This window comes from Orbicella franksi, chromosome 3 (assembly GCF_964199315.1).
Source record: "Orbicella franksi chromosome 3, jaOrbFran1.1, whole genome shotgun sequence".
NCBI classification, from domain to species: Eukaryota; Metazoa; Cnidaria; class Anthozoa; order Scleractinia; family Merulinidae; genus Orbicella; species Orbicella franksi.
In genome coordinates this window covers 12,605,717-12,627,500 of record NC_138147.1, presented here as the reverse complement: position 1 = coordinate 12,627,500, position 21,784 = coordinate 12,605,717, and the positions used below count along the sequence as shown (strand labels likewise).

Sequence of the window (21,784 nt, the reverse complement as noted above, 5' to 3'; positions counted from 1 at the left end):
TACCTGCTCAATTTATATTTGCTACGCTTCATGTTGACAAGTCCCTCAAAATGGCGGCCAAACTTGGAGATTGCCGAAAATTAGGTAAGTTCACGGAGTTATAAAGTTTTAGTAAAGGTCGGGCCGCAAAGTTTTTTTCTGTAGTTACCTTTTCTATGGCACCTACTTCCTAGCTGTGTTAGTTGGATAAGTTAAGAACGCCTCACTTTTTCAAAAATTTACCTTGAATTTGATCGGTTTTCGCGTGTGTGACTTAAGCGAACCGATAAGGTGTCACTCAAGTCTTCCTGTTTGCTTGATTGAAACGTGATGTTCATGAAAGTGGCCTCGATAGATAAGATAGAGTTAATATACATGGCTGTGGTATTTTTTTTTGCTGAGTCCCGTAGTTTTTCGTAAATTGTCCTCCAAAGTTGTCCCAAATTAAAGTCTTAAAAAGTGTCACGACAGGCCTTCGCTCGAGTGAAATTTAATTTCCGTAAAACACTGAAAAATAAAGAGATCAGATCAAACGGATTGTGGTTTTAGTATAGATACATGAATGTCTTACAGCACACAAGAAATGAGCTGAATCTGTATCTCAAGCAAAATCGACCGGACCGCTCTTTCAGAGGCACTCTCTTAAGTCTCAAATCAAGTAATGCTGATTACCTTCAATAATGTTTTCTCGTATAAATGGCTTTTAATTAAAATCAATATTGACTTGAAGTGGTCTTGTTATCAAAACATAAGAAACTACTACAAGATTGATGTTGGCAATAGAATATGACCATGGGGGGCGATATTATGATTTAATCTGGGAAGGTCGTAAGATCTGATGGGTTATCGCTTCACTGTTGCTGTCAGTATCTTACTGTAAACTGTTCCATCGTACCTGAGGGCCTCCAATGGGTTTGAGGAAGTAGGGAAACATGATCATTTATTTCAAGGAAGCAAGAGATTTTTTGGGATAAATTTGAGGGAAGAAGGGATACCCCTAATATTAAAGGGAACTATGACAAAAAAAAAAAGTAAAAAAAGAAACTAAAACAAAAACAAAACAAAACTAAATAAAACAAAACAAATATTAGAGAATAATGAAAAATAAGGAAAAAGTGAAATTTTGAACGTGTCAAGACAACATGCTACCCTCCCTGGGAGGCTCTCAGACCTACTGGTTGAATTGCTAATAAAATTAAATTAGGCTTAATTTCCCATTTGTCTTGGTTCTTTGATCCCAAAATCCTAACTAGCCAACTAAACTTTCTGCAGCATATCTTTCCATTACCGGTTTGAGGTTGTAGATGCGTCATAAATTCTAAAGGCGTATTTTGCTGTACATCGCAACGAAACGAACTTGTTGGATCAACCTAAACATCACTTGTAAGGCTCTACTTAATGTTCCTTCTTTCCAGATGCTTTTAAATCGGAATAAACCTCTTGCACGTCCTGCGTGTTGTTCACCATTATCATGTTTTCATTATTATCACCATTAAACAGAAGTACGCACGAATGACAACAAGGATCTCCAAAATCTTATATATTACTGAATTTTATGATCTATTTTTCGTTTCTTAGTTTTTTTCTGTTTAAACTTTACTTTTATCTCCGTTTTATCCATGAAATTCTTGTAATTTAATTTATCTATGTATCTATTTTATGTTGTAACTATAAACCTGTACTATAATGCTGATATTTTGGGTTTTGATACGTGTAATAGCAGGTCTACATCAGCTTTTCTGGCTGCCTCAAGTTTTAACCTGCGGTATCAAATAAAGTACGAGCTAGTGTATGTATGTACGTAAACAATATTGCATCTGGAGATAACTCTCCTGTACAGCGGCAAAGTACATTTTTTAGGAGGGGGGGAAGTGAGGGAGTTGTCTTGGATTTGAAATGTATTTGTAACCAAAATAAACCAAAAGTTCCCCTCTAAAGACTCTGAAGGGGCAATGTTCGATTAGTTCCATTTGGCATGAAACATGTGCCGACGTTTAACCGCTGACACGATGGTTATTTGTACTGTCGATCTTCAAAACATCTTGCTTTTCAGTTCATGACGTATTCAATTATATCCAAGTCATCTTTTTTGGAGCGATAAATTAATGTAAATCAATTAATGCCTCAGGGGGGGGGGGGGGGGAGGAGTAATATGTCTGTGGGCGTGACTAGACAGGATCTAAAGCGAAGCTCAGGTATATGTATTTTGTCTCTTTTAATTTGAATTAAACGGCACAAAATTTCCATGCAAACATACACAGAGATATTTCCCAGCTTCACCCTACAACCGCGTTTATCTCACATATGTCGAGTACTGAGACGACCCTTGTGTCAAATTTTCCCCGTTATTTCAGCGGAACATCACACTTACATATAAACCTTTAGCCGCGTCATGCTTAAGCCTGAAAATTCCATCACCTGCTACCTTGCTAGGCCCATTTTTTCTCCAGAATTAACAGTTGTAAATTCTGCTGCTTGGGACTCATTTTTTAGCATTGTGTTGCCTTTTATTTTTCGTATAACAATACACGATAATGGAACACATAGATGCTTGTGAACTCCTTTTTTCTATAGTCTCAATTACATCAGTAAAAAATGATTATTATATCATTTGACCTTTTCATCGGCCGAGAGCCAACCACGTGCCCTACAAATAACTGCCTGCTCATGCGTAGTACTGTCTAAATGTGTTTTGCTGCGGGTAATATTCTGCTCATGCGTAATTGTAACCACGCTCTTGTGTGAAAAATGGCAGATCGCTTGCCTGAGCTGTCAGATAGTGATTTACCAATGGACACAAACTTGGTGATCGAATGATAAAAGGAATATCAAAGTCGGTTGTTATCGCAAAATATCCTGATTTGTCAATGTCTCGCAGATCAGTTATTCGCCTCAGGCTTCGGCCTCAGCCTCGGCAAATAATTGATCTGTAAGACACTGACAAATCACGATATTTTGCGACAACCCAGTCCAATAATTTTTAAATATCTCTCAATCACTACATGAGTAGACTTGCCACCAGTCAATCTCATGAATTTCATTGTGCAAAAGCTAAGCGAGCAAAGCGTGCTGCGAAGTTTTAAGTCGCAAAGCGGCGTTGTGAAGGTCGCGAAGCGATTGAGCGAGCGACGAAGTCGCCAGAGGTCGTATCGATACCTTTTTTGACTAATATGTCCTTTAACTGTTGTTCTGATGACGTACGATGCTGAAATGCCACGGGAATTAAGGTTCAAGACCTGATCTTTCACAAACGAAATCAGTGGAACCACATGCAGCAAGACGACGGCGTTGCCAAACGACCAAGTCCTGCGTAGCCCGAAGAACGCAAACGACGATGGCTAATTTTTCGTATTTCCCTTTGGAATTGAACGCTGCCATTGCATATTTTGCCCGAGCACGTTTTTAGAGCCCTTGGCGCAATGAACTGATCTAGACAATCGCGAATTTCTCTGGTAAAACACAATTCACTTTTGACTAGATGTCGTCCTCGGCGTTGCCATCGTCGTTGCTTAAGGCCCCTAATATAACAGTCTAACCTCCCGTAGTCGACCACCCAAAATGCCAAGCCTATGTGGTCGCTTACGAGAGGATGTCGCTTACGAGAGCTTAGACCATGCATATTGAGTCCAAATTTTGCCTCATTAGCATATGGTAACTGCAGAAACTTACCCAATGTTTTAAATGCTTTATTAAAATGCTTTATTAAAGCGAATATCAAAGTCGGTAATTATCGAAAAAATATCCTGATTTGTCAGTGTCTCGCAGATCAGTTATTCGCCTCAGGCTTCGGCCTCGGCTTCGGCAGATAATTGATCTGTAAGACACTGACAAATCACGATATTTTGCGACAACTGAGTCTCTCAATCACTACACGCGTAGACTTGCCACCAGTCAACCTCATGAGTTTCAGGGTAGAAAAGCTAAGCGAGCGAAGCGTGCTGCGAAGTTTTAGGTCGCAAAGCGGCGTTGTGAAGGTCGCGAAGCGACCGAGCGAGCTACGAAGTCGCCAGAGGTCGTATCGATACCTTTTTGAACTAAAATATCCTGCAACTGTGGTTCTGATGACGTACAATGCTGAAGTGCCACGGGAATTTAGGTTCGAGGCCTGATCTTTCATAAGCGAAATCAGTGGAACCACGTGCAGCAAGACGATGGCGTTGCTAAATAACCAAGTTCTGCGTAGCCCGAAGAACGCAAACGACGATGGCTAATTTTTCGTCTTTCCCTTTGGAATTGAACGCTGCCATTACATATTTTGCCCGAGCACGTTTTTAGAGCCCTTGGCATACTGAACGGATCTAGATAATGGGGAATTTTGCTGGTAAAATATAAATTCATTTTTGACTAGGCGTCGACCTCGGCGCCGCCGTCGTCGTTCCGTAAGCTTCCCAAATGTATGTACGGACCTCGAACTAAGGTAGTTAGGGCTATAAGTCTGTCTGATATAAGTCATGCTACACGCTATATGGATATCGCTTTTTAAGGGCAATCCTTTTTCTCAGCAGGCTAGGTTTCTTGTGGAAAGTTGTCCAACCACCAGTAGCATTTTACAGTCCTGTAGGTTCATTACAGCAGAAAAAAAAAGAAAAACAAAACAAAACAGTCAGCACAAAACTTCACCATCTTGTCTAACTGGCTGGGAGACTATATATTAATTATAAAAAAAGCAAACTATATAGCGCAGTCTTACCTTTTAACATTTGCCTTTTCAGCCCTGAACCAGTAAGTAACCCTAGCAAATCAAAAATCGTCAACGTCTGAACGCTCTTGTCTCCAACAAGAGGACCTTTTGGGTAGAAATGCATGCAGCGTTTATTACTTTCACAACTTTCAATTGAAACAGTTTGAATGACTTCAATACGCCCATCTTGTCCTCAATGTACATGTAATTGCTTCCGCTACAATATATTGGTAATTGTCTATTGTTTTAAATATATCATAACGAAACACAAGCCTTCATGATTATTGTGTGATCAAGATGACTTAACAAGAAATTCATTTGCGCTTCTTACCGAGTGAGAGGTCCATCCAAGCGCTCTTTGGTTTCTGAAAAAACTTCGACGGTCGGTCGGCAATCTTGCGTCTTGCCTTTAAGATAAAATAAATAAAATATCATCGTTGGTTGGTTAATTTAGTTTGCTAATGAACTACTTGGACAAAATTTTTAACGTACTAAATATATATTTTTTTCAACCTTTAATCAGTTTTGATATTGATATTTAATAAGCAAGTCTTTTAATCTTCACCTGCTCAAACAGAGCCACGACTTCCGTGCTGGCACTGTCATTACCGTGTGATACTGTTATTCCGCAGAAGAACTGCTGCTTCGTTTTGTCAACGTGACTTATTACGAAATCACGACAAGGAAAATTGGAGTTTCCAGGCGAGTTCCATACATCTTTTGAATTCATCGTCTGGAAGCAAGAAGGGGATAACCTGAATCAATGTTCATTATCTTATCAGATCTGTAGTATTCATAGATAAAAGTGCACTTTTCAGCTGACCTTCGAGATTGTATATTACCCTTTCCAAAGCAGCAACTGACTGGTTTACGAGGCAGAGCCTCACATATCTGTGAGTACATGATGTAACATTTTAACGTTTGCAACAGGAATTGCGGAGGATTCCTTTGTAGCTTCTTAAGTTGCTGCATAACTTACCTATATGTGTAATAATTGGACAAAAAAAAAAAATAAAATAAAACTGAAAAGAGACAATAGTACTTAATGTGGCGGAATGTGGGAGAAGTTCTTGTCTAATTGTTAATGCAGTCCAGTATTGAATCGATCGACTGGTGTCGGTGCTCAGTAGCCAGTCTTGTGTCCATATTCAGTTGCGATCTGGGCCAAGACACCTTACTCCCACATTGCACCCGCACGCCAGGTACTAGCGAATTAGTTGGTCAACAGATACTTGCAATAACCTGGACAGTTAGGTGTTTTCTGGTTTCTACCTCAGTGGAATGATTTCTATAGAACATGTTCTCGTCAAAAGAGAAGTTAGAACTGTCATACCTTCACTTTTCCCTCTTTGATCTTCCACCCAGACTCAAGAGTGGTGAATTCAATTCTGATATCTTCATTAGTGTTGGACACAAACAGTCCAGCGAGAGCTGTCAATAGTCTGTTTCCCATTTCTTCTTCTTTCTTACAAACGTTCTGTTTATCAGGAGGAAATCATCGATGCAAAAACAGTTCCAAGTCTGCGAGGTTTTTGTAATACGGATAAGGACGTTGAGAGCAACAACAACCTGATTGAGTATCACAACAATTGCTACCACAATATTACCAACAACTCAAAACAACTATAACCACCATCACCATCACCAACACTACCACCACCACCACCACCACCACCACAACAACAACAACAACAATAACAGCCACAAAGGTAGCCACAAATCTAAAGAAATTATACAAAGATAAAACAAAATGGAATGATAAAGTCCAAAAATGTAGCATGAGTTTGCAATTAACTAAGCATAAATATGTGAATCAGTAGTAAAGAAGTTAAAGAACTCAAAGAAAAAAAAAGCGAAAAAAAACAAAACAAAACAAAACAAAACAAAACAAAACAAACAAAACAAAAACAAACAAACAAACGTAAATAGGTTTTATCGAATTGAGCTACATCACTGCATAAATATACATACGTACCTTGGATTTTAATGGTGGGTAAATCGAGATTTTGTCGGTGAAAGTTTTCATTCAGCCAGCGGTGTTTTGCTCAAAACTTTTTGGCAACAATTGTGAAATCTTTTCATAAGAATCAGGAACCTTAGCATATCGTACAGTGTATTACCTTGAATGCTGTTACTGTATCATGTAAAAGATAAATTCGAATCCTCCATTCACTTCCATGTGGTGGCCTTCTCCCAAAGACCGCCATTTGCATTCTTATCTGATCATCTTTTCCTGGAGTTCCAAAAGCCGCAACTTCAACATCTTCTCTTAGTGAAGGAAGCGTTACTTCGATGTCGTTATGTTTTTCTTCAACTTTGGCATCGGGGTAAACTTCTGTAACGTTTCTCCAGGTGTTTTGCAAGTCATCACAGTGACTTAGAAGTGGCCGGTATTTGACAGCAATCACCCATCTGTTACCCTTCGTCATCAAGCAGCAATGCTCGATCAGGATTGTTGACGGAGAGGCAGTTCCATTCCGAGAGAGTTTATAATAGCTGCTGACCAGAACTGAACGAGATCTACGATCTTCAACTGTAGCTGCTAGGGATTAAAAAAGGAACAACCAAACTAAAGGCATGCCCCAGGAACCCCATGGGTTTTCAGGCATATTCCTGTATAGGTTGATCTTGTAATGTTGGAGAAGAACTCAACTAAAAATCAGTAAAACCAGTTTCCAGGGACGTCGATTGATTCATTGTCAAATTACCATGTTATCATACGATTAACTTCCGAAAGTAACGATCCCCCCCCCCCCAGAAAGTAGCTGGCCCAACCCCAACCCTCTCCCCCCACCGAAAATAATGACACCAAGGTTCAGTAGTATTATTTCTTCTGTACAACAAGGGAAAGTATCGCTCATGCCACGAAGCGTTGTGCAATGTCAATTCATCCTTCTTCGGTTTATGTTGCGTCGTGTTCAAAGAAAAACCGTAAGATTTTCATCAAGTAACAGGAACGTACTCAGTAAGTTAACGAGAAATTTTCTTTAAACTAAACTCTGTATTATTTCAACGGATGCGTATTTCAAGAAAGGAACGTTTCTTCAAAGTTTTAAAAGTGAAAACTCGACCAGCGCACTAAGATATTGTTAGAGCAGACTAACATAGCATTACGTCATGAAGTAGAAACAGTTTACGATATCTGACTAGCTTTCCTGTCGACCACTGAAACACGGTCTAGGCATGAAGAACCATGGCAGTAACATAGCTTTAAACTAGAACGAAGAATTTGATTTGATGTTTAAAGAACTGTTTTTACGAATTTCATTTTTTAATTTCATAAAAAACAGTAAAAAAGAGCTCAGTCGTACCTACTTCAGAAAACATTTTTTGCCACTTCCCGAAAGTGACGGCCCCTCGAAAGTAACGATACATACATGTATACACAATCTTTGTTCAAACAAGGTAAAATTAAAATTAAAATCAAAGTTAAAAAAGGCCAAAAGGCTGCTAAAAACGAAAGTAACGAGGGTCGTTACTTTCGGAAGTTTACGGTAGTCCAGTAGTAATGAGATGTTATCGAAGCTCGGTTTGGAAGAAGTGACTTTGTTGTAATTAGTAAACCTTTTACCCCTAGATGATAGTTCATTTCCATAATGCACTGCATAATCAAGTCCACAATGCACCGCCAAAACACTGGCAAAAAGTTATCAATTATTTCGGGAAAATAGTTGGTTAATCTATCTTTTTGGGAGAATTTTTCATGCCTTAGACTAAAACTAGACAGAAATGAGAAAAATTAAACAAAAAAGGATCAAGAAAGGTAGAGAAAGGGGGAAAAGGAGAAGTTTGCAGTTGAAGAGGTAGATGCACCGCGCGCGTGAATTAATTACTTAAGAGAAAAAAAAAGAGGAGGGGGGTGGGGAGAGACGGAGTGCGCTAAAACTGTAAGGGGTTAAAACTTTTGGACGGTAAACATCCTACTCACTTATTCCCAAATTTGACTTAATTTATGCAAGTATTTTTGCAAGTAAGCGTGCGGACTATGAAACTAATTTTAATTTGATATGTGATTAACTTACCAGGACGCATTGTTCACTTTTAGTCTTCAGTTCGCAGGATTATAGATTCCTTTGCAACTCTCCGATCTTGTCCTTTCCTCCGCAACAAGAGTGCTGACGAAGTGACGTTTGTAATGTCAGTACACCCAATATTGTATTGTCGTGGATGGTAAACAAAACACGAAAGGGTTTTTTCCCTTCTGAAGTTGTTTTGTCTAAGAAGCAGATCTGGGCTAATTACATGTTGACATTTGCCATGAGGTTAACCAAATTCGACAAGTGCTTACCAAAGCACCTTTCAGGGGTTTTTCCCTACAGTAGTTGTTTTGACTAAGAAGCACGCACATGCTAATCACATGCTAATCACAAGCTGACATTTGGCAGGAAGTCAACCAAATCGAATTTGCAGAATTCGACAAGTGCTTATCAAAGCACCTTTCGGTTTTCATATCGAGCCGAAAACCTTTGGTCAAAGTTGCACAATTTGGAAATAAAAACAGGATGAAATACGACTTTAAAATCACTCTATTCGGTCAAAACGCCTGTTTTGAACAACTGTGATAGATTTTATTAGAATACGATGTTGAAATTTAATTGTTGATGATCGACGATTCGAAACTGCGTAGTAGGGGAATCCCCTTGCGTTGGAAAGTATCATAACATTCAGAGGAGTTAACAGAATATATTTTCTCTTGATTCTCCTTGCATGAAACCAGCCTGACGCATTGAAATTAAATAATAATAATAATAATAATAATTTGCCCCTTACATAGACTCAATTTGCTTCCAAACGGACAGAAAACAAAACTTTCAAGTTTTTTTTTCTTTCTTTTCTTTTCTTTTCTTTTTTTTTTTTTGTTAATTAATGCGTTAAAAGCGTATTCCGCAACACAGCACATTCCAAACAAACCGCAAGACATAATCATATTAGTTTGCTGCGTACGAATGAAAGCGCTTCACAAAGCACTTTTCCTGTTTAAATCCTTGAGGACAACATTTTGTTGAATAATGGAAGTTGTAAAATAGACTTTTAAAGCTACTCTTTCTTGATCAAAAAGCTATTTCGTTATCATTGAATCCCCTAGAATGGCCTGAATTTTCTTTTCTGGCGTAATGAGTTTTAGACTTCGAAAGTGCGCCGGGGATTCCCCCTCGTAAAGATGCTAATTCGTAGGATGAATGGGACTTTTCCCTAGCTGGTCCAGAAGAGCTGAGGGTAGAAAAGTCTTTCTTCTTTATCCTCGGTCTGTCTGTGAGAAGAGAACGTAACTAAAAATTTCACGGTCTCTTCAAGACGAAGAAGAGCCAAGATCGTGTTTAGCGAAATTAAAGCAACCTTTAATCGACGGTAAGTGATATAAAAGTGTTGTGATTTCTTCGTGAGATCTCGTAATATAGCGCCAACTTTACCGCTTAGGATGGATTTGCTGAAATATAAATATTTAGCCAGGGGATCACGATAATGAACTTGTATTGAATCTGATTGAATATCATCGTTGTACGACGCGTTTGAAGACAATTCATTCTTTGTGTCAAGTGCTCAAGGCTGAAGAAGCGACTGTCAATGGAATCAACATCTTTTAATTAAGACTTCCTGGTATCACGCTTTGATGCTACTCACGTACATTTACTCAGAATGTACCCAGTCGAAAACAGGAAAACAGCACAGCAAGTTCGAAACCTGTTACTGGGGGTGGTCATCGCTTGAAATAACCATTTATTATGTAAGCTAATTTCGCTTATCGCGCCAAGTTGATATTTTGCATGCATATACATGACAGCCGGTAAAGTGCTATATTTAACCAAAGTAGTCATCTTCATTTAAACAGGATGGCCAAGTTGTTTCCATTTAAATTTTAAGAAACGTTTTTTTTTTGATGGTGATGTAAAAATTCACTCAAAATTCTCAGTAAAATGAACAAAATTGTGATATTTTAATCGGCAAAAAGGGTTTTTGAAAGACATTTTAACAATGTAATATTACAAATTACTACATGTTTTGTAGTGAATCTTTTATAGTGGTTCATGGATCAAAGTAAACAACAATACAATACATCGATCCCTACATAGCTCATTCATCATGTTAAATTAATATACATTTTTTATCTGACAGGAGTTGCGAGAGAGGACTTTTTAGCAAATTAGAGAAGAAATATACCTTTTCGTACAGTCTGACTGAATATTGCTTGGTCTCGACTCGCGAGGAAAATAAAATTTAAAGGTAATAATTCTGCATCTAATTATTATGCAATTTGGTCACACCATAACCTTTATCACCTGTTGTGCTTTGCACATGTACTATCACGTGACGGCACACTTTTACTCGAACCCCGGAACGTACCAATTTCAACGTGAACAGAGACAGAATTACATGTATATATGTATATGTTATCCACAAACTCATACGGTAAGGCCCAGTTAAATATCAAGTGACACAAGTTGGTCATAATTTGAGGGTACATGAATGGAAAACAACAGAATTGTCGATGGATGATTTTCATACAATTCTGAACAAACGATTGTTTTTAGCGATCATTTTTAGACCTTTGTATTGCATTTTTCTTGTGATTTCTTTGTGAACGACTTTTCGATAACCTGTAAGCCGATTCGCATCGAGAGTGGCCATGACCAACTCGGTTATCGAGAAACGAGGGATCATACTGTATTGTAGTCCTGTTTTGATATTTATTAGCACCTCCATTACTTCATCTCAAAATTATATGTTGTCAACCGCTGGCGGAACACCCACAATCTGTAATCGTGAAGGGAATTGTAGTTTCATTCTACGTATACCAGAAAGTCATGAAATTGTTTTAACTCCTCTGAGCTAGTGAGAGTGAGTGAATACTCGATGGAAGTTAGAGCATGAAATTAGCAATTTTTACCAGACATTTTGGTAGTGATTCGTAGTATTCGAGTGGTGGGCAAGGAACGTGGGGGGAGGGGGGGATTGGTTGTAGGTTGTGAATTCCAAGATCGCTTCCATGCCATTGAGAAGTACTTCTTTTTCACTGCCAAGTTCGCAAATACTGATTTTATGATATAGATTGACATTAGGTGTTTGTCCCTTCCTATTTCATTCACTCAAATAATATCCTTCCTCTTAGGTGCTTGATAACCTCATTAAATTCCTTTTTCGTCACTGACTCAGTGTATGCCGTATTCTTTTAATTTCTCAGGATAATGTCAGACAATATCCCAGTAAACACCCAACGAGCATGCAGAGCGTGTCCAGAAGAAGAATTATATAATCTGGACGTATTCAGCTTTGTGCAGCCACCAGAGTTTGGCACTGAGGAGTCACTTAATCAACTAATCGTGTACGTAACGAGTGCCAGAGAAAAGTCTAGCAGATTAGCCTTCATCCAGGTATGGAACTTCATCATGGCATACAGAGCAAACGTTAACTAGCCACAACAGCGCATCTTAACTGTAACAGCCAATCTTAAAATTAAGCATATTTAATCACTGTTTTATTTAGTTTAGCCAATGTTAGGATTTCCTTCTTACTGAGGTGAAACCGTGCAGTAGCTTACTCCTGGTTTACCGTGTGTCTTAAAAAGTTCCAGCTTTGCTTTGCTTTCATCGTGTCATCGTTATTAATTAGCCACATTTCGAAATTTTTATTTCTTTTATTCAGAAGGAACAAATAACCCAGGGCATGATGGAAGTGTACTCAAATAGCTTCCCCTGGAAGAAAACGCAAGGTGTTAGACTGGTTGCCGAACTGGTAATGGGGGATATGATATGCAGAAAACAGGTAATTATGAACTTCAATCCAGTCTGGATGAAACTGTTTCAAACGTTTCATGTTTTGTTCTAAATGACGTAGATAAGGTCTTTAAAGGATGATAACTCATGAACGTTTCGTGCAACTTAAAGTTGTCCATGCGTTATCAGTATTAAAAGCAGCTTTAACTCGTTTGCAGTTTTTACTTTTACCGTCTGCGTATCATCTTCTGTGTATTTTTTGTATGCAACCATCTTTAATTATATGAATAAATTTGAGCAACTGGCAACAAGTGAGTCTCTGGTACGTTCCAGCTCACTAAAGCACTGGTTTCCCACTGGCTAATATGCAACGGCATGTAGATTTTGTAAACGTGTTATTTAAGAAATGCAAAACATGTACATCGCTTCGTTTCTATCGAGTTCTAGTAGAATTCTATTAGTATACGAATGCAAATGCTGCATTCTGATTGGCTGAGCTACTCGTATACTATCAGCCATTAGAGTGCAGTGGCCGGAGGTCGTCTACGAAATGGCGACGTTTTTTTCGTTTTAACAAAGTTTTGAAGGAACATTTTGATACAAATGGATAATTAAATTCCTGAGAAGACTAAAAGAAAAACATTAATGGTTTCCTTACTTCAAAAATCTTGAAATTATTGAAAAAAATGATGGTTCGTGCACGGAACTTCAATTTCAAATGACGATTCAATCCGAGCGATCTTTCTAAGGCACAAAGTTTAATAATACGTCGAGAAGTAATTGGAAACCGTTATTTGAAGTAAATTAGAATTCTGCTAAAACAATTAGATTATTCGCTCTCGATTTCTCGGCCTTCGGCCTTATCAACTGTCCTCATGGAAATCTGGAGCTCATAATCTAGTCGTTAATTACAGTGCAGTGGCTGTCGGTCGTCTACGAAATGGGGACGTTTTTTCGTTTTCCCGAAGTTTGGAAGGAAAGTTTAGATCCCAATTGATACCTAAATTCTCGAGAAGACTAAAAGAAGGACATTAACGGTTTCTTCATTTTAGAAAACTTGAAATTATTTTAAAAAATGATGCCCGTGCACACAACTTCAATTTCAAATGACAATTCAATCCTAGCGATCTTTTATAGGCGCAAAGTTTCAAAAACTTTGAGAAGTAATTGAAAACCTTTACTGAAACAATTACATTATCCGTTCTCGATTTCTATGAGGTGATAGTTGATTCGGCTCGTAGAAATCTCTAGCTCATAATCTACAAGTTGTTAAATAGACACACGAGTGGATGTTTGGGAAAACGAGTAATGCTGTGGGAACGGCGAGTGTTTCCATAGCTTTTTGAGTTCTCCCAAGTTTCTACAAATCGGTAAAGCATGGAGAACATGTTTTCTACCTCTCTTAAAAAATTCTGCGATGAAAAAAAAAAAAAAAAAAAAATAGAAAACACCTTATTTACTTTGATCATCAAAATGCAAATTTAGTAAATGGTTTGAACCCAGGAGTATCAGTAGTTCGTAGAATGTGATCGTCAAGGTGAGTGTAGTTCTGAATAGAACTGTGGTTGGTGACCGACGTTTCGACAACCTGAGTGGAAGTCATCTTCAGAGTCAAGTGACTCTGAAGATGACTTCCGCTCAGGTTGTGGAAACGTCAGCCACCAACAACAGCTCTTTTCAGAACTACCCTCACCCGGACGATCACACCATACGAACTACTGAAAATGTAACTTCTCTTTCCTCGCCCCGTCATTACGTCAACAGCTTGTGTTAGTTCAGTGTTTCTAACGACTTATGAGTATAAATCTACTAGGGTTTTTTCGCTAATGCCGTTCTCTGATTGGCTACGGTACTCACAATGTATGGCTGGTTTGCAGTATCACGCCATCAAAAATAAAAATCATAACCATTCCATAAATTAAATCAAGAAGCTGGGATATGAAAGATGATTGATATATAAACAACCTCGCCAAGATTTATGTCTGTGCGTTTTTTCATTCTCCCGTTATTTGGAGAAGCGTGTCACTCAAATTTATAGAGCTTTGTATGGAATCGCCATGTTTGTGCCCCTCGCAGGGACACAAACATGGCGGCCGTAAAGTAACAGAAACATCTATCATTGAGTTTTGCCATTGAAACGAAAAGTTATTGCTATAGAGCTCCGACACATTGAAATTAACACTTCTTATAGAGCAGCAACTGTTTAGTTAGCAAAAACTTGAACAATAACTCGTCTTTTGACCTACTCGAGAGTCTTATCGGGCCGCCATTTTAATGTCACACAACGAATAAACTTGGAAATTCAAACGTGCCCTATTTCAAGATGAGGAACCCTGTCGAGCTTAAACGCTGCAAAACGTCAAGTTATTAGAGGGCCTTACGTCTGATGAAACTTAAACTTCAGAAGGATTGGTAATTTCTTATTTTGGAAAATGATGACGTCACATGAAAAGCGGCAATTTATCTGTTTTAGATAGTAAACGGCGTAGCAGTGTGGGCTTGTTAACAAAATGACGGCCGCTTATTTGCGTTTTCGAGGTGTCTGTGAGGATGATTTATGGATAAAATTTTGAACGAATAGAAGATTTATACCAAAACAATTAGATTTTTCGTCCTCTATTTTTATGCGTGAAAACTGACGAGGGCGCAGCCCGAGTCAACTATCACGCGATAGAAATCTCGAGCTCATAATCTAGTTGTTTAACTGAAACACGATTTTAAACCAATTAGCGCGCTTATTTTGTTTAGGCTATTTTCTAAAGTTAATTTTTATTATTTTTAGATTTTTAAGAGTGTGTCCATGAGGAAACCAGGCAGGAGGTGAGACAGCTGAAATCACCGATTTCGCTCAAACTTGGCACAAATGTTGGTTTTGGTGAGTACATGATTATCGCAAAAAGTTAAGGTTAAAATATTTTATTGCCTTCAAGTTAGGGGGACCCCTTCAAAAATGGCCGTTTGTCACTAATTTATACGTGTTTAATTAGCTGTCTTCGGTTTAGTATTTCTACAACAAGAAAGGCCATGAAAAAATGAAATCCACTGGATCATGTTCTACTATTATCAGTCTCAAAGTACAGATATTCCTTTGAACTAGACAATTTGATTTCTCTCCGTGGCTCCATCTTAAGTAAGTTGCATATTTCGTAATGTTGTGAATAGCCTTTAATTGATGGCAAATATCTACACTGCGCAACAGCAAATACACATTATTCTAACATGGATGACGAGAGCAATCACTTAAGTTCTCAAAAAAGCCATAAAATGTTTGGGGACTTGAACTTTATTTTTGTGCTGGCATGCTGTTTACATAGGACTTAACGATTTTTGGCCACTTCATGAACATCCACTAAAACACAAAAGCCATTTTTCTGTCTTAATCTCACTCAAAGTCAACAAGAAATATCCTCCTAAGTGAATTCCTATCAATTTCCAGTAGAAATTATATGAAAAGAAACAGTTGAGACAATTCTTTAAAATACTTGTAGAGCTATATTTTATGGCAAGGCATGCTCACGAGACCGAAAAAATGCGGTAGAAGAAGATTCAACCCATCAGTTCCCTTAACTTTTGATTTAAGGTGTAAAATAGAGTGGAAACTAGAAATAACAACTACATACATGTCACTCAGACGCGATTTTGCGCTCTCCTTGATTCTTGGATTGCGAAATGTCCAATTTTGCCGAGTTTAGTGTTATCTGTTCTGTTGCTTCGACCAGAGTTTTAAAGGGAATATCCATTGCCATACCGCTTTTATCATAAGAGATACCAACAGGTTGTCGAAAAAGCCACTCAAAAGGCAGCTTGAAATCCAGGGTGAGTAATCACTCCTGCTTTAACATACAGATTTCTTTTAAAACCTCCAGCAAAACATTCTGCCATCTTCTCCCCCATCTTAACTCAGACTTAAGGTGGCTCCCTAGAGTATTTACGAACACCTTCCCTATAGAGCGCGAGATAGAAAAGGAAATTTCTCTCAAAGTTTTCCCTGTAGAGATTTACCAGTATGGGTACTGTTAAAATAAGGCTTATTTTTTGGCCGTTAATTTTTGGATTAAGGCCGTTACCATGGCAGAATCTCATCTAATCGAAAAACACTTACTTTTCCTTTGAGCGCAGATTACTTGAGCTTTCGTCCTATGCGCGCATGCAATCGTAAAACTGTAGGGAGCCGCCTTAAAAAGTCAACGCTAATCTTCCTTTAACTCGTTTGATATGCTATGTATGGTTATACAAATTGTACCGCTTAATATCATCAAAGATCGGATGGCGGAATGTTTTGTGGTGGGCCTTGAAAGAAATCTGTATGTTATGACACTTACACTAGTGACGGCTCTTCCTGGATTTTAAATGACCTTTTGAGTAGCTTTTTCGACAACTTGTTGATTTCTGTGATGATGAAAGCGGGATGGCGATAGATATTCTCTTTAAAACTGATGACACAAAACTGGACATTTCGCGATCCAAGAACAAAGAGAGCACAAAATCGCGTCTTAGTGACATATGTATACCTGTTATTGGCCGGCTGGGAGGTCCATATAGTGAAAAACGGCGACCGCGATCTTGAAAGGTCAGCATTTTCAAGCCCGAGGTCACAGTTTTTCACTATATATATGGGCCGACCCTAAGACCCGACCCCATTCGTACATGAAAAAATTCTAACGAGCGAACGAGCAAGTAACTCAGATAGTAGACAAAGGAAGACGTATTAAAGAATAGATTTATTATTTAATTCACCAGTTAAGTTCTCCAAAAGTGTTTTTTTGGTGTCAATTTTTTTGCAAAGTTTGAAGTTGTAGTACAAAAAGGCAATCTCTGTCAGTCGTTACGAATCATTTGAAATCTGACTTTTCTACCGTAAATTGAGTAGCAGAGAGCGAGGAAATTCGTTACGTGCACTCCACAGAAATTCTCTCAAATACAGCCACAACCAGAGAGGTAAACTCGACTGTAATTGACTCATTTTTTGCTTAAAATTGTGCGACGAGAGAAACACGTCCTTACAGCGCCGAGCTACAAACAGCCAAACAAACTCTGAAAACTTCAAAACACTCAATTAAATTTACTCAGAGTTACTTTCCTTGCCATTTAAGCCGGGGGTTAACATGAAGGCCATATTTTTACTGGTTATTATGGTTTGAATGCAAATATCTCGTTCACATTTCAAGCAGTGAAAAATCTCTCTGCTCATTTCACATAGCTAAGTTTTGGGCTGTTTGTAAATTTTTTTTGGTGATTTTTGGGTATGTTTGGGGATAAATAGTTTTTCTCAAAGGATTAGTAAAATTTATGGAAATAGGAAATTTTGAAGATTTGATGTTGTTTTAAAATTAGAATTTGAAGTTAGAAATTGGTAGACGTACACCATACACTTGCCCACCAACCCGGGGTACCCTTTTGGGGGCAATCAACTGTCTGGTGGTGTTCCAAAGCCCTTTTTATCCTTTTAATCCCTCTTTAAACTTCCTAAAATTTCACTTAAATTCATGTGTACCCACGCCTTAAATGTGAACAGAGATAAACGTTCAGGAAAATAGATCAACACGATGGATGGCGGGCCGGATTGGAAAATTCCGCCCGCTCCCGGAACCAATCAAATTGCAGGATTTGTTGAATTGTGCCCGCTCACGAGTTGAGAAAAAATAAGTAATAGTTATTGTTTCATATTGTTTCATTCTATTTTGCACCTAAAAACATAAGTTGTAAAATTGTCTAGTTCAAATGAATATCTGTGCTTTGAGACTGATAATTGTACAACACGATCAAGTCGATTTCATTTTCACATGGCCTTTCTTGCTTTCGAAATGCTAAACCAAAGACAGCGAATTTAATATACATAAATTAGTGACAAACGGCCATTTTTGGAGGGGGTCCCCCGAACTTGAAGGGAATTAAATCTTTTAACCTTAATTTTTTGCCATAATCATTTACTTACCAAACCCAGCATTAGTGCCAAGTTTGAGCGAAACTGGTGATTTGAGCTGTATCACTTCCTGCCTGGTTCTGCCTGGTTCTGCCTGGTTTTCTCATGGACGCACTCTTGATTTTTTGTAACGACCCTGCTCGTTATTTTTCAGATTGAAAGAAAAAAGATCGATGAAATGAAATTAGGGGAAAATATTTCGATCACCTTGCCAAGTTGTATTACATCGAGTATGAAAGGTGATAAGTTTACATTATCAAACGAAAACATGGAAAAACTGTTGGAGATAAGAGAGTTAAATGTCAGACTTTCGATGGTGAGTAATGTTTTGAGTTCACACGGGTCTTAATAAACTTTGCTAAACAGGCATTCCCTTAAGACATTCGTTTGTTATCGTGTAACCGACCCAAGTTGTTTTAGTTTTTGTATGGGCAAGATTGTAGTGCTAGTGACCAAGCTTGTTCGGCCAAGAGGGCTGGATATTGTTGAAGTGAATTTTATTCGCGTGTTTATGGACCGAAAGGTAGTAAAAGGTGATAAGAAAATAGGAGGGTAATATCCAGCCATCTTGACCTAACAAGATTGGTCAAAAAAGTATCGATTTATTATATGTTAAAAGAGCACTATTTCCTTGCTGGGGTAAACAGGTAATCCCTAGCGGGCAAGATAGCTTATAGCTTGCAAGCTCTAGAAATCCGATCATAGCGCAGTATGTCATTTATCTTGATCATGAGCTTGCCTTGTAACAAGAAGAGCAGTTATGCACATTCAATAGAAAAGCACTAAGCATAGCAATTATCGTGCACTGATGTTTTAAAACCTTTGTTTCAGCCTCAAGGTGAGACCAGGGCTGGAGTGGAACATGAGCATTGTACCAGGCAGCCAGCAGAGCAAGAAGTAGCCACCTGACACCGGTTGAACAAGCAGGGAAATATAGTGGTTGCCAAGTTAGATGATATTAGAATAGTGCCAATTTAGGCGGTACAAGTTTGCCGCATTCGACAAGCTTACGACGAGTGTATAACACGAGTTGTTTCGTGTAGATCAAACCTACATCTTTTATAAAACCTTTTACTTTTCCAGCTTACTGAATAACCAAAGATTTTTTTCTCACAGTGAAATTTGTCTGCGCATTTTTTTTCGCTTTCATCTATGCTCATAGAGTTGACGTCGGCAGAAATAGGACTACGAGTCACATATAGGCACGTTAAAAAAAAGTTTTTGTCTCCATTAACTTTCTTGCCAAGTCAAATGTTTGATCTACATGAAACCATACGTGTCGTACACTTGTTGTAACCTTGTCGCATGCGGTAAAGCTGTACCAGTTCTCATTTCCAGTACCACCAGTTCCAATTAGCCGCGAGGTCTTGGTTCGAGGAAAGGGAAGTGCTGGAGACACACAAATTGATTGGTTGGAATTTTTATCCCATTCGAGGCGCTCGGTTACTCTGTTTTGACTGGTATCGGACAAATGAACACCACCAGCCGAGAAAATTGGCGATCATATTATAAACAGTCAATCAGTAGGGAGAAAGAATTTTTGCTAAAAATGCACAGACTAAACTCTCGCTTTCCCTTGTCGCACTGCTCTCTTCATGATCAGACTCTGTTATTTTATTCTTTTTCGCCGTTATTTTGCACTGCTCTCCAACTACCCGATCGCCTGGATTACTACCAAAGCTTTCTGGAGTACGATTTTCGCTATTTCATGGCTGGTTTTATCTCGTAAGAATCCACTGGCTGGTTTCTATCTGAAAGCGTTTAATTACAACTGGTACAACCTTTATTGCTAATTATTATCTATCAAATATTTTCGTTCGCGCGCGATTGTTCTAAACTCGTCACGTGACCGAATATTCCACAGCTAAAACTGGGTAATATCCGAGGGTATTCCCTAATTTTCAAAACCGCGCGTGTTGCGAAAAATATTTGAAGAATAATAAACACAATAGCCTCCATTTGACTTTGAAAATAGGCTGGGATATTTGTCCTTGGACATTATCTGTTCCTCAGAGTTCACAGTTTTCCTCGAGCTACGCTCTCGGAAAACTGTTCGCTTCTCGGAACAGGTATAGGGTAATGTCCGCGGACAAATATCCGAGCATATCTTCGCGCCAAATGGAGGCTATTGTTTATTTATAACACAGATAAAAATAATAACAAAAACAAAATAAAAGAACACACAAACACACACATACACACACACACACACACACACACACACACACACACACACACACACACACACACGCACACACACACACACACACACACACACAAAGCACAAAACGACATTAGCCAAAACAGAAGAATATGTAAAATGCTGACCTGAAGTGACATTCATACATTTCGGTATGGAGTACTTCACTGGAAATTCACCTTGTCATGTCATTTTGAACTTCCTAAAGGCCTCCGAGAGCTGTGATCGAACGATTTTGGTTAGATGTCCACCAGTGATATTTTCGGGAGGGAAACGAGCGTTGAATGAGTGAATTAAAATTCTCAGTGCAATAATTTAGCTATTCAAATGATGTGTCTCCAGAGCCAACCTTTCCTCGTACCATGGCTCCGTCGGTTACGACGGACAGGCGGATCTGGTGACGAGAATGAGTTGTCCCGGCAAACTCGTAGACCAAGAGATTATCAAGGTAAGAGAGTGAATCCCTCGTATAGGCCTTATACCAAAGGCAATCCCTCATAAGTTATTTTTAGACATGGTACCCAGTTCTTCCGCGGATGTTACTCGCGCTTTGCGTGGATGTGTTCGTGGGGGATTTGTTTATGTTCCGTTTAATTCCGTTTCATAGTGAAGGAAAACCTCCAAAACTGTGGGGATTTTTTTTTAGATCTTTGACATTTTGATATGAAAAAAGCAATGGAGCTTCGGCTCTCGCTATGTCAGTTTTAATACCGGTTTAAAGAAGAGACAGACATTCGCTGCACATACAATTTTCAACCCACAAATCTCGCAAAAATTTAGATTTCTTCAGTTTGTCTATCACTGTCAGAGTTAATCCCAAACAGAATATGGTAAGACAGCGTCACAATCGGAAAAAGGTCGGCCGTTATAGTTCACGTTCTCTCGAATACGCAGAATTTGACCATTCCAAGTTGTTGTTTTTGCGAGGAACGACAAAGAAATGAACAAAGAGTTAAAACGCAGGCGTACACAGCCACTGTAATCGCTGCCGTCGCCGTTGTAATTTGCTTATTAAACTCCCTGAGATCGAATGAAAGGCAAAAGAATGAACAGCTAAACAAGCGCAAAGGAAACGAAAGCCCAGCCGAACTGAAAGGCGGCTGAGGATGTGGAAAACATCCATGCTATGAAACGTCCTTTGAAAATCAAAATACCAGATGACTTTTCGCTGTTCCCGCCATTTCGTCTTAGGTAGTTGCGAGAAAGTCACTTGAGGTGTCCACGCATCGGACGATCGCGCGAGTAACATCCTCGAAAGAACTGGGTACTATGTCTAAAAATAACTTGAG

The 21,784-nt window shown here is 38.7% G+C and overlaps 2 protein-coding genes across 6 annotated transcripts; one reads left to right on the top strand and one right to left on the bottom strand.

Annotated features, from left to right (window-relative positions):
• Nucleotides 1-2,228: 2,228 nt before the first annotated feature.
• Nucleotides 2,229-8,989, bottom strand: LOC145481299 (uncharacterized). 3 transcript variants are annotated; one of them, XM_081459762.1, is made up of 7 exons: nt 8,683-8,989; nt 6,781-7,199; nt 5,994-6,137; nt 5,226-5,393; nt 4,992-5,067; nt 4,670-4,765; nt 2,229-4,534 (listed from the first exon to the last, which is right to left on the bottom strand). In XM_081459762.1, the coding sequence occupies exons 1-7, from the start codon at nt 8,690-8,692 to the stop codon at nt 4,527-4,529; spliced, it is 921 nt and encodes a 306-aa protein (XP_081315888.1). In that variant the 5' UTR covers nt 8,693-8,989; the 3' UTR covers nt 2,229-4,526. The 3 variants fall into 3 exon arrangements, with proteins under 3 accessions (XP_081315888.1, XP_081315889.1, XP_081315887.1); XM_081459763.1 differs by having other exon boundaries at nt 4,670-4,711; nt 6,781-7,202; nt 8,683-8,987; XM_081459761.1 differs by having other exon boundaries at nt 2,230-4,534; nt 6,781-7,202; nt 8,683-8,988.
• Nucleotides 8,990-9,845: 856 nt separating this feature from the next.
• LOC145481294 (uncharacterized) lies at nt 9,846-21,762 on the top strand. 3 transcript variants are annotated; one of them, XM_081459748.1, is made up of 6 exons: nt 9,846-10,009; nt 10,775-10,882; nt 11,841-12,030; nt 12,302-12,421; nt 18,450-18,611; nt 19,127-21,762. In XM_081459748.1, exons 3-6 carry the CDS (start codon nt 11,845-11,847, stop codon nt 19,202-19,204), a joined length of 546 nt encoding a protein of 181 aa, XP_081315874.1. In that variant the 5' UTR covers nt 9,846-10,009; nt 10,775-10,882; nt 11,841-11,844; the 3' UTR covers nt 19,205-21,762. The 3 variants fall into 3 exon arrangements, with proteins under 3 accessions (XP_081315874.1, XP_081315875.1, XP_081315876.1); XM_081459749.1 differs by having other exon boundaries at nt 9,846-10,385; XM_081459750.1 differs by lacking the exons at nt 9,846-10,009; nt 10,775-10,882 and adding an exon at nt 10,891-11,068.
• The last annotated feature ends 22 nt before the right edge of the window (nt 21,763-21,784 follow it).

Bases quoted from the DNA above. Each gene is read 5' to 3' on its own strand.
- LOC145481299 (XM_081459761.1), bottom strand. The intron at 6,138-6,780 runs GTAATACACTGT...CCTGATAAACAG, and splicing joins ATACAGTAACAGCATTCAAG to AACGTTTGTAAGAAAGAAGA. The intron at 5,394-5,993 runs GTATGACAGTTC...TCTTGCTTCCAG, and splicing joins TCAAAGAGGGAAAAGTGAAG to ACGATGAATTCAAAAGATGT.
- LOC145481294 (XM_081459748.1), top strand. From the start codon at position 11,845: ATGTCAGACAATATCCCAGTAAACACCCAACGAGCATGCAGAGCGTGT. The intron at 12,031-12,301 runs GTATGGAACTTC...TCTTTTATTCAG, and splicing joins GCAGATTAGCCTTCATCCAG to AAGGAACAAATAACCCAGGG. The intron at 12,422-18,449 runs GTAATTATGAAC...GTTATTTTTCAG, and splicing joins ATATGATATGCAGAAAACAG to ATTGAAAGAAAAAAGATCGA.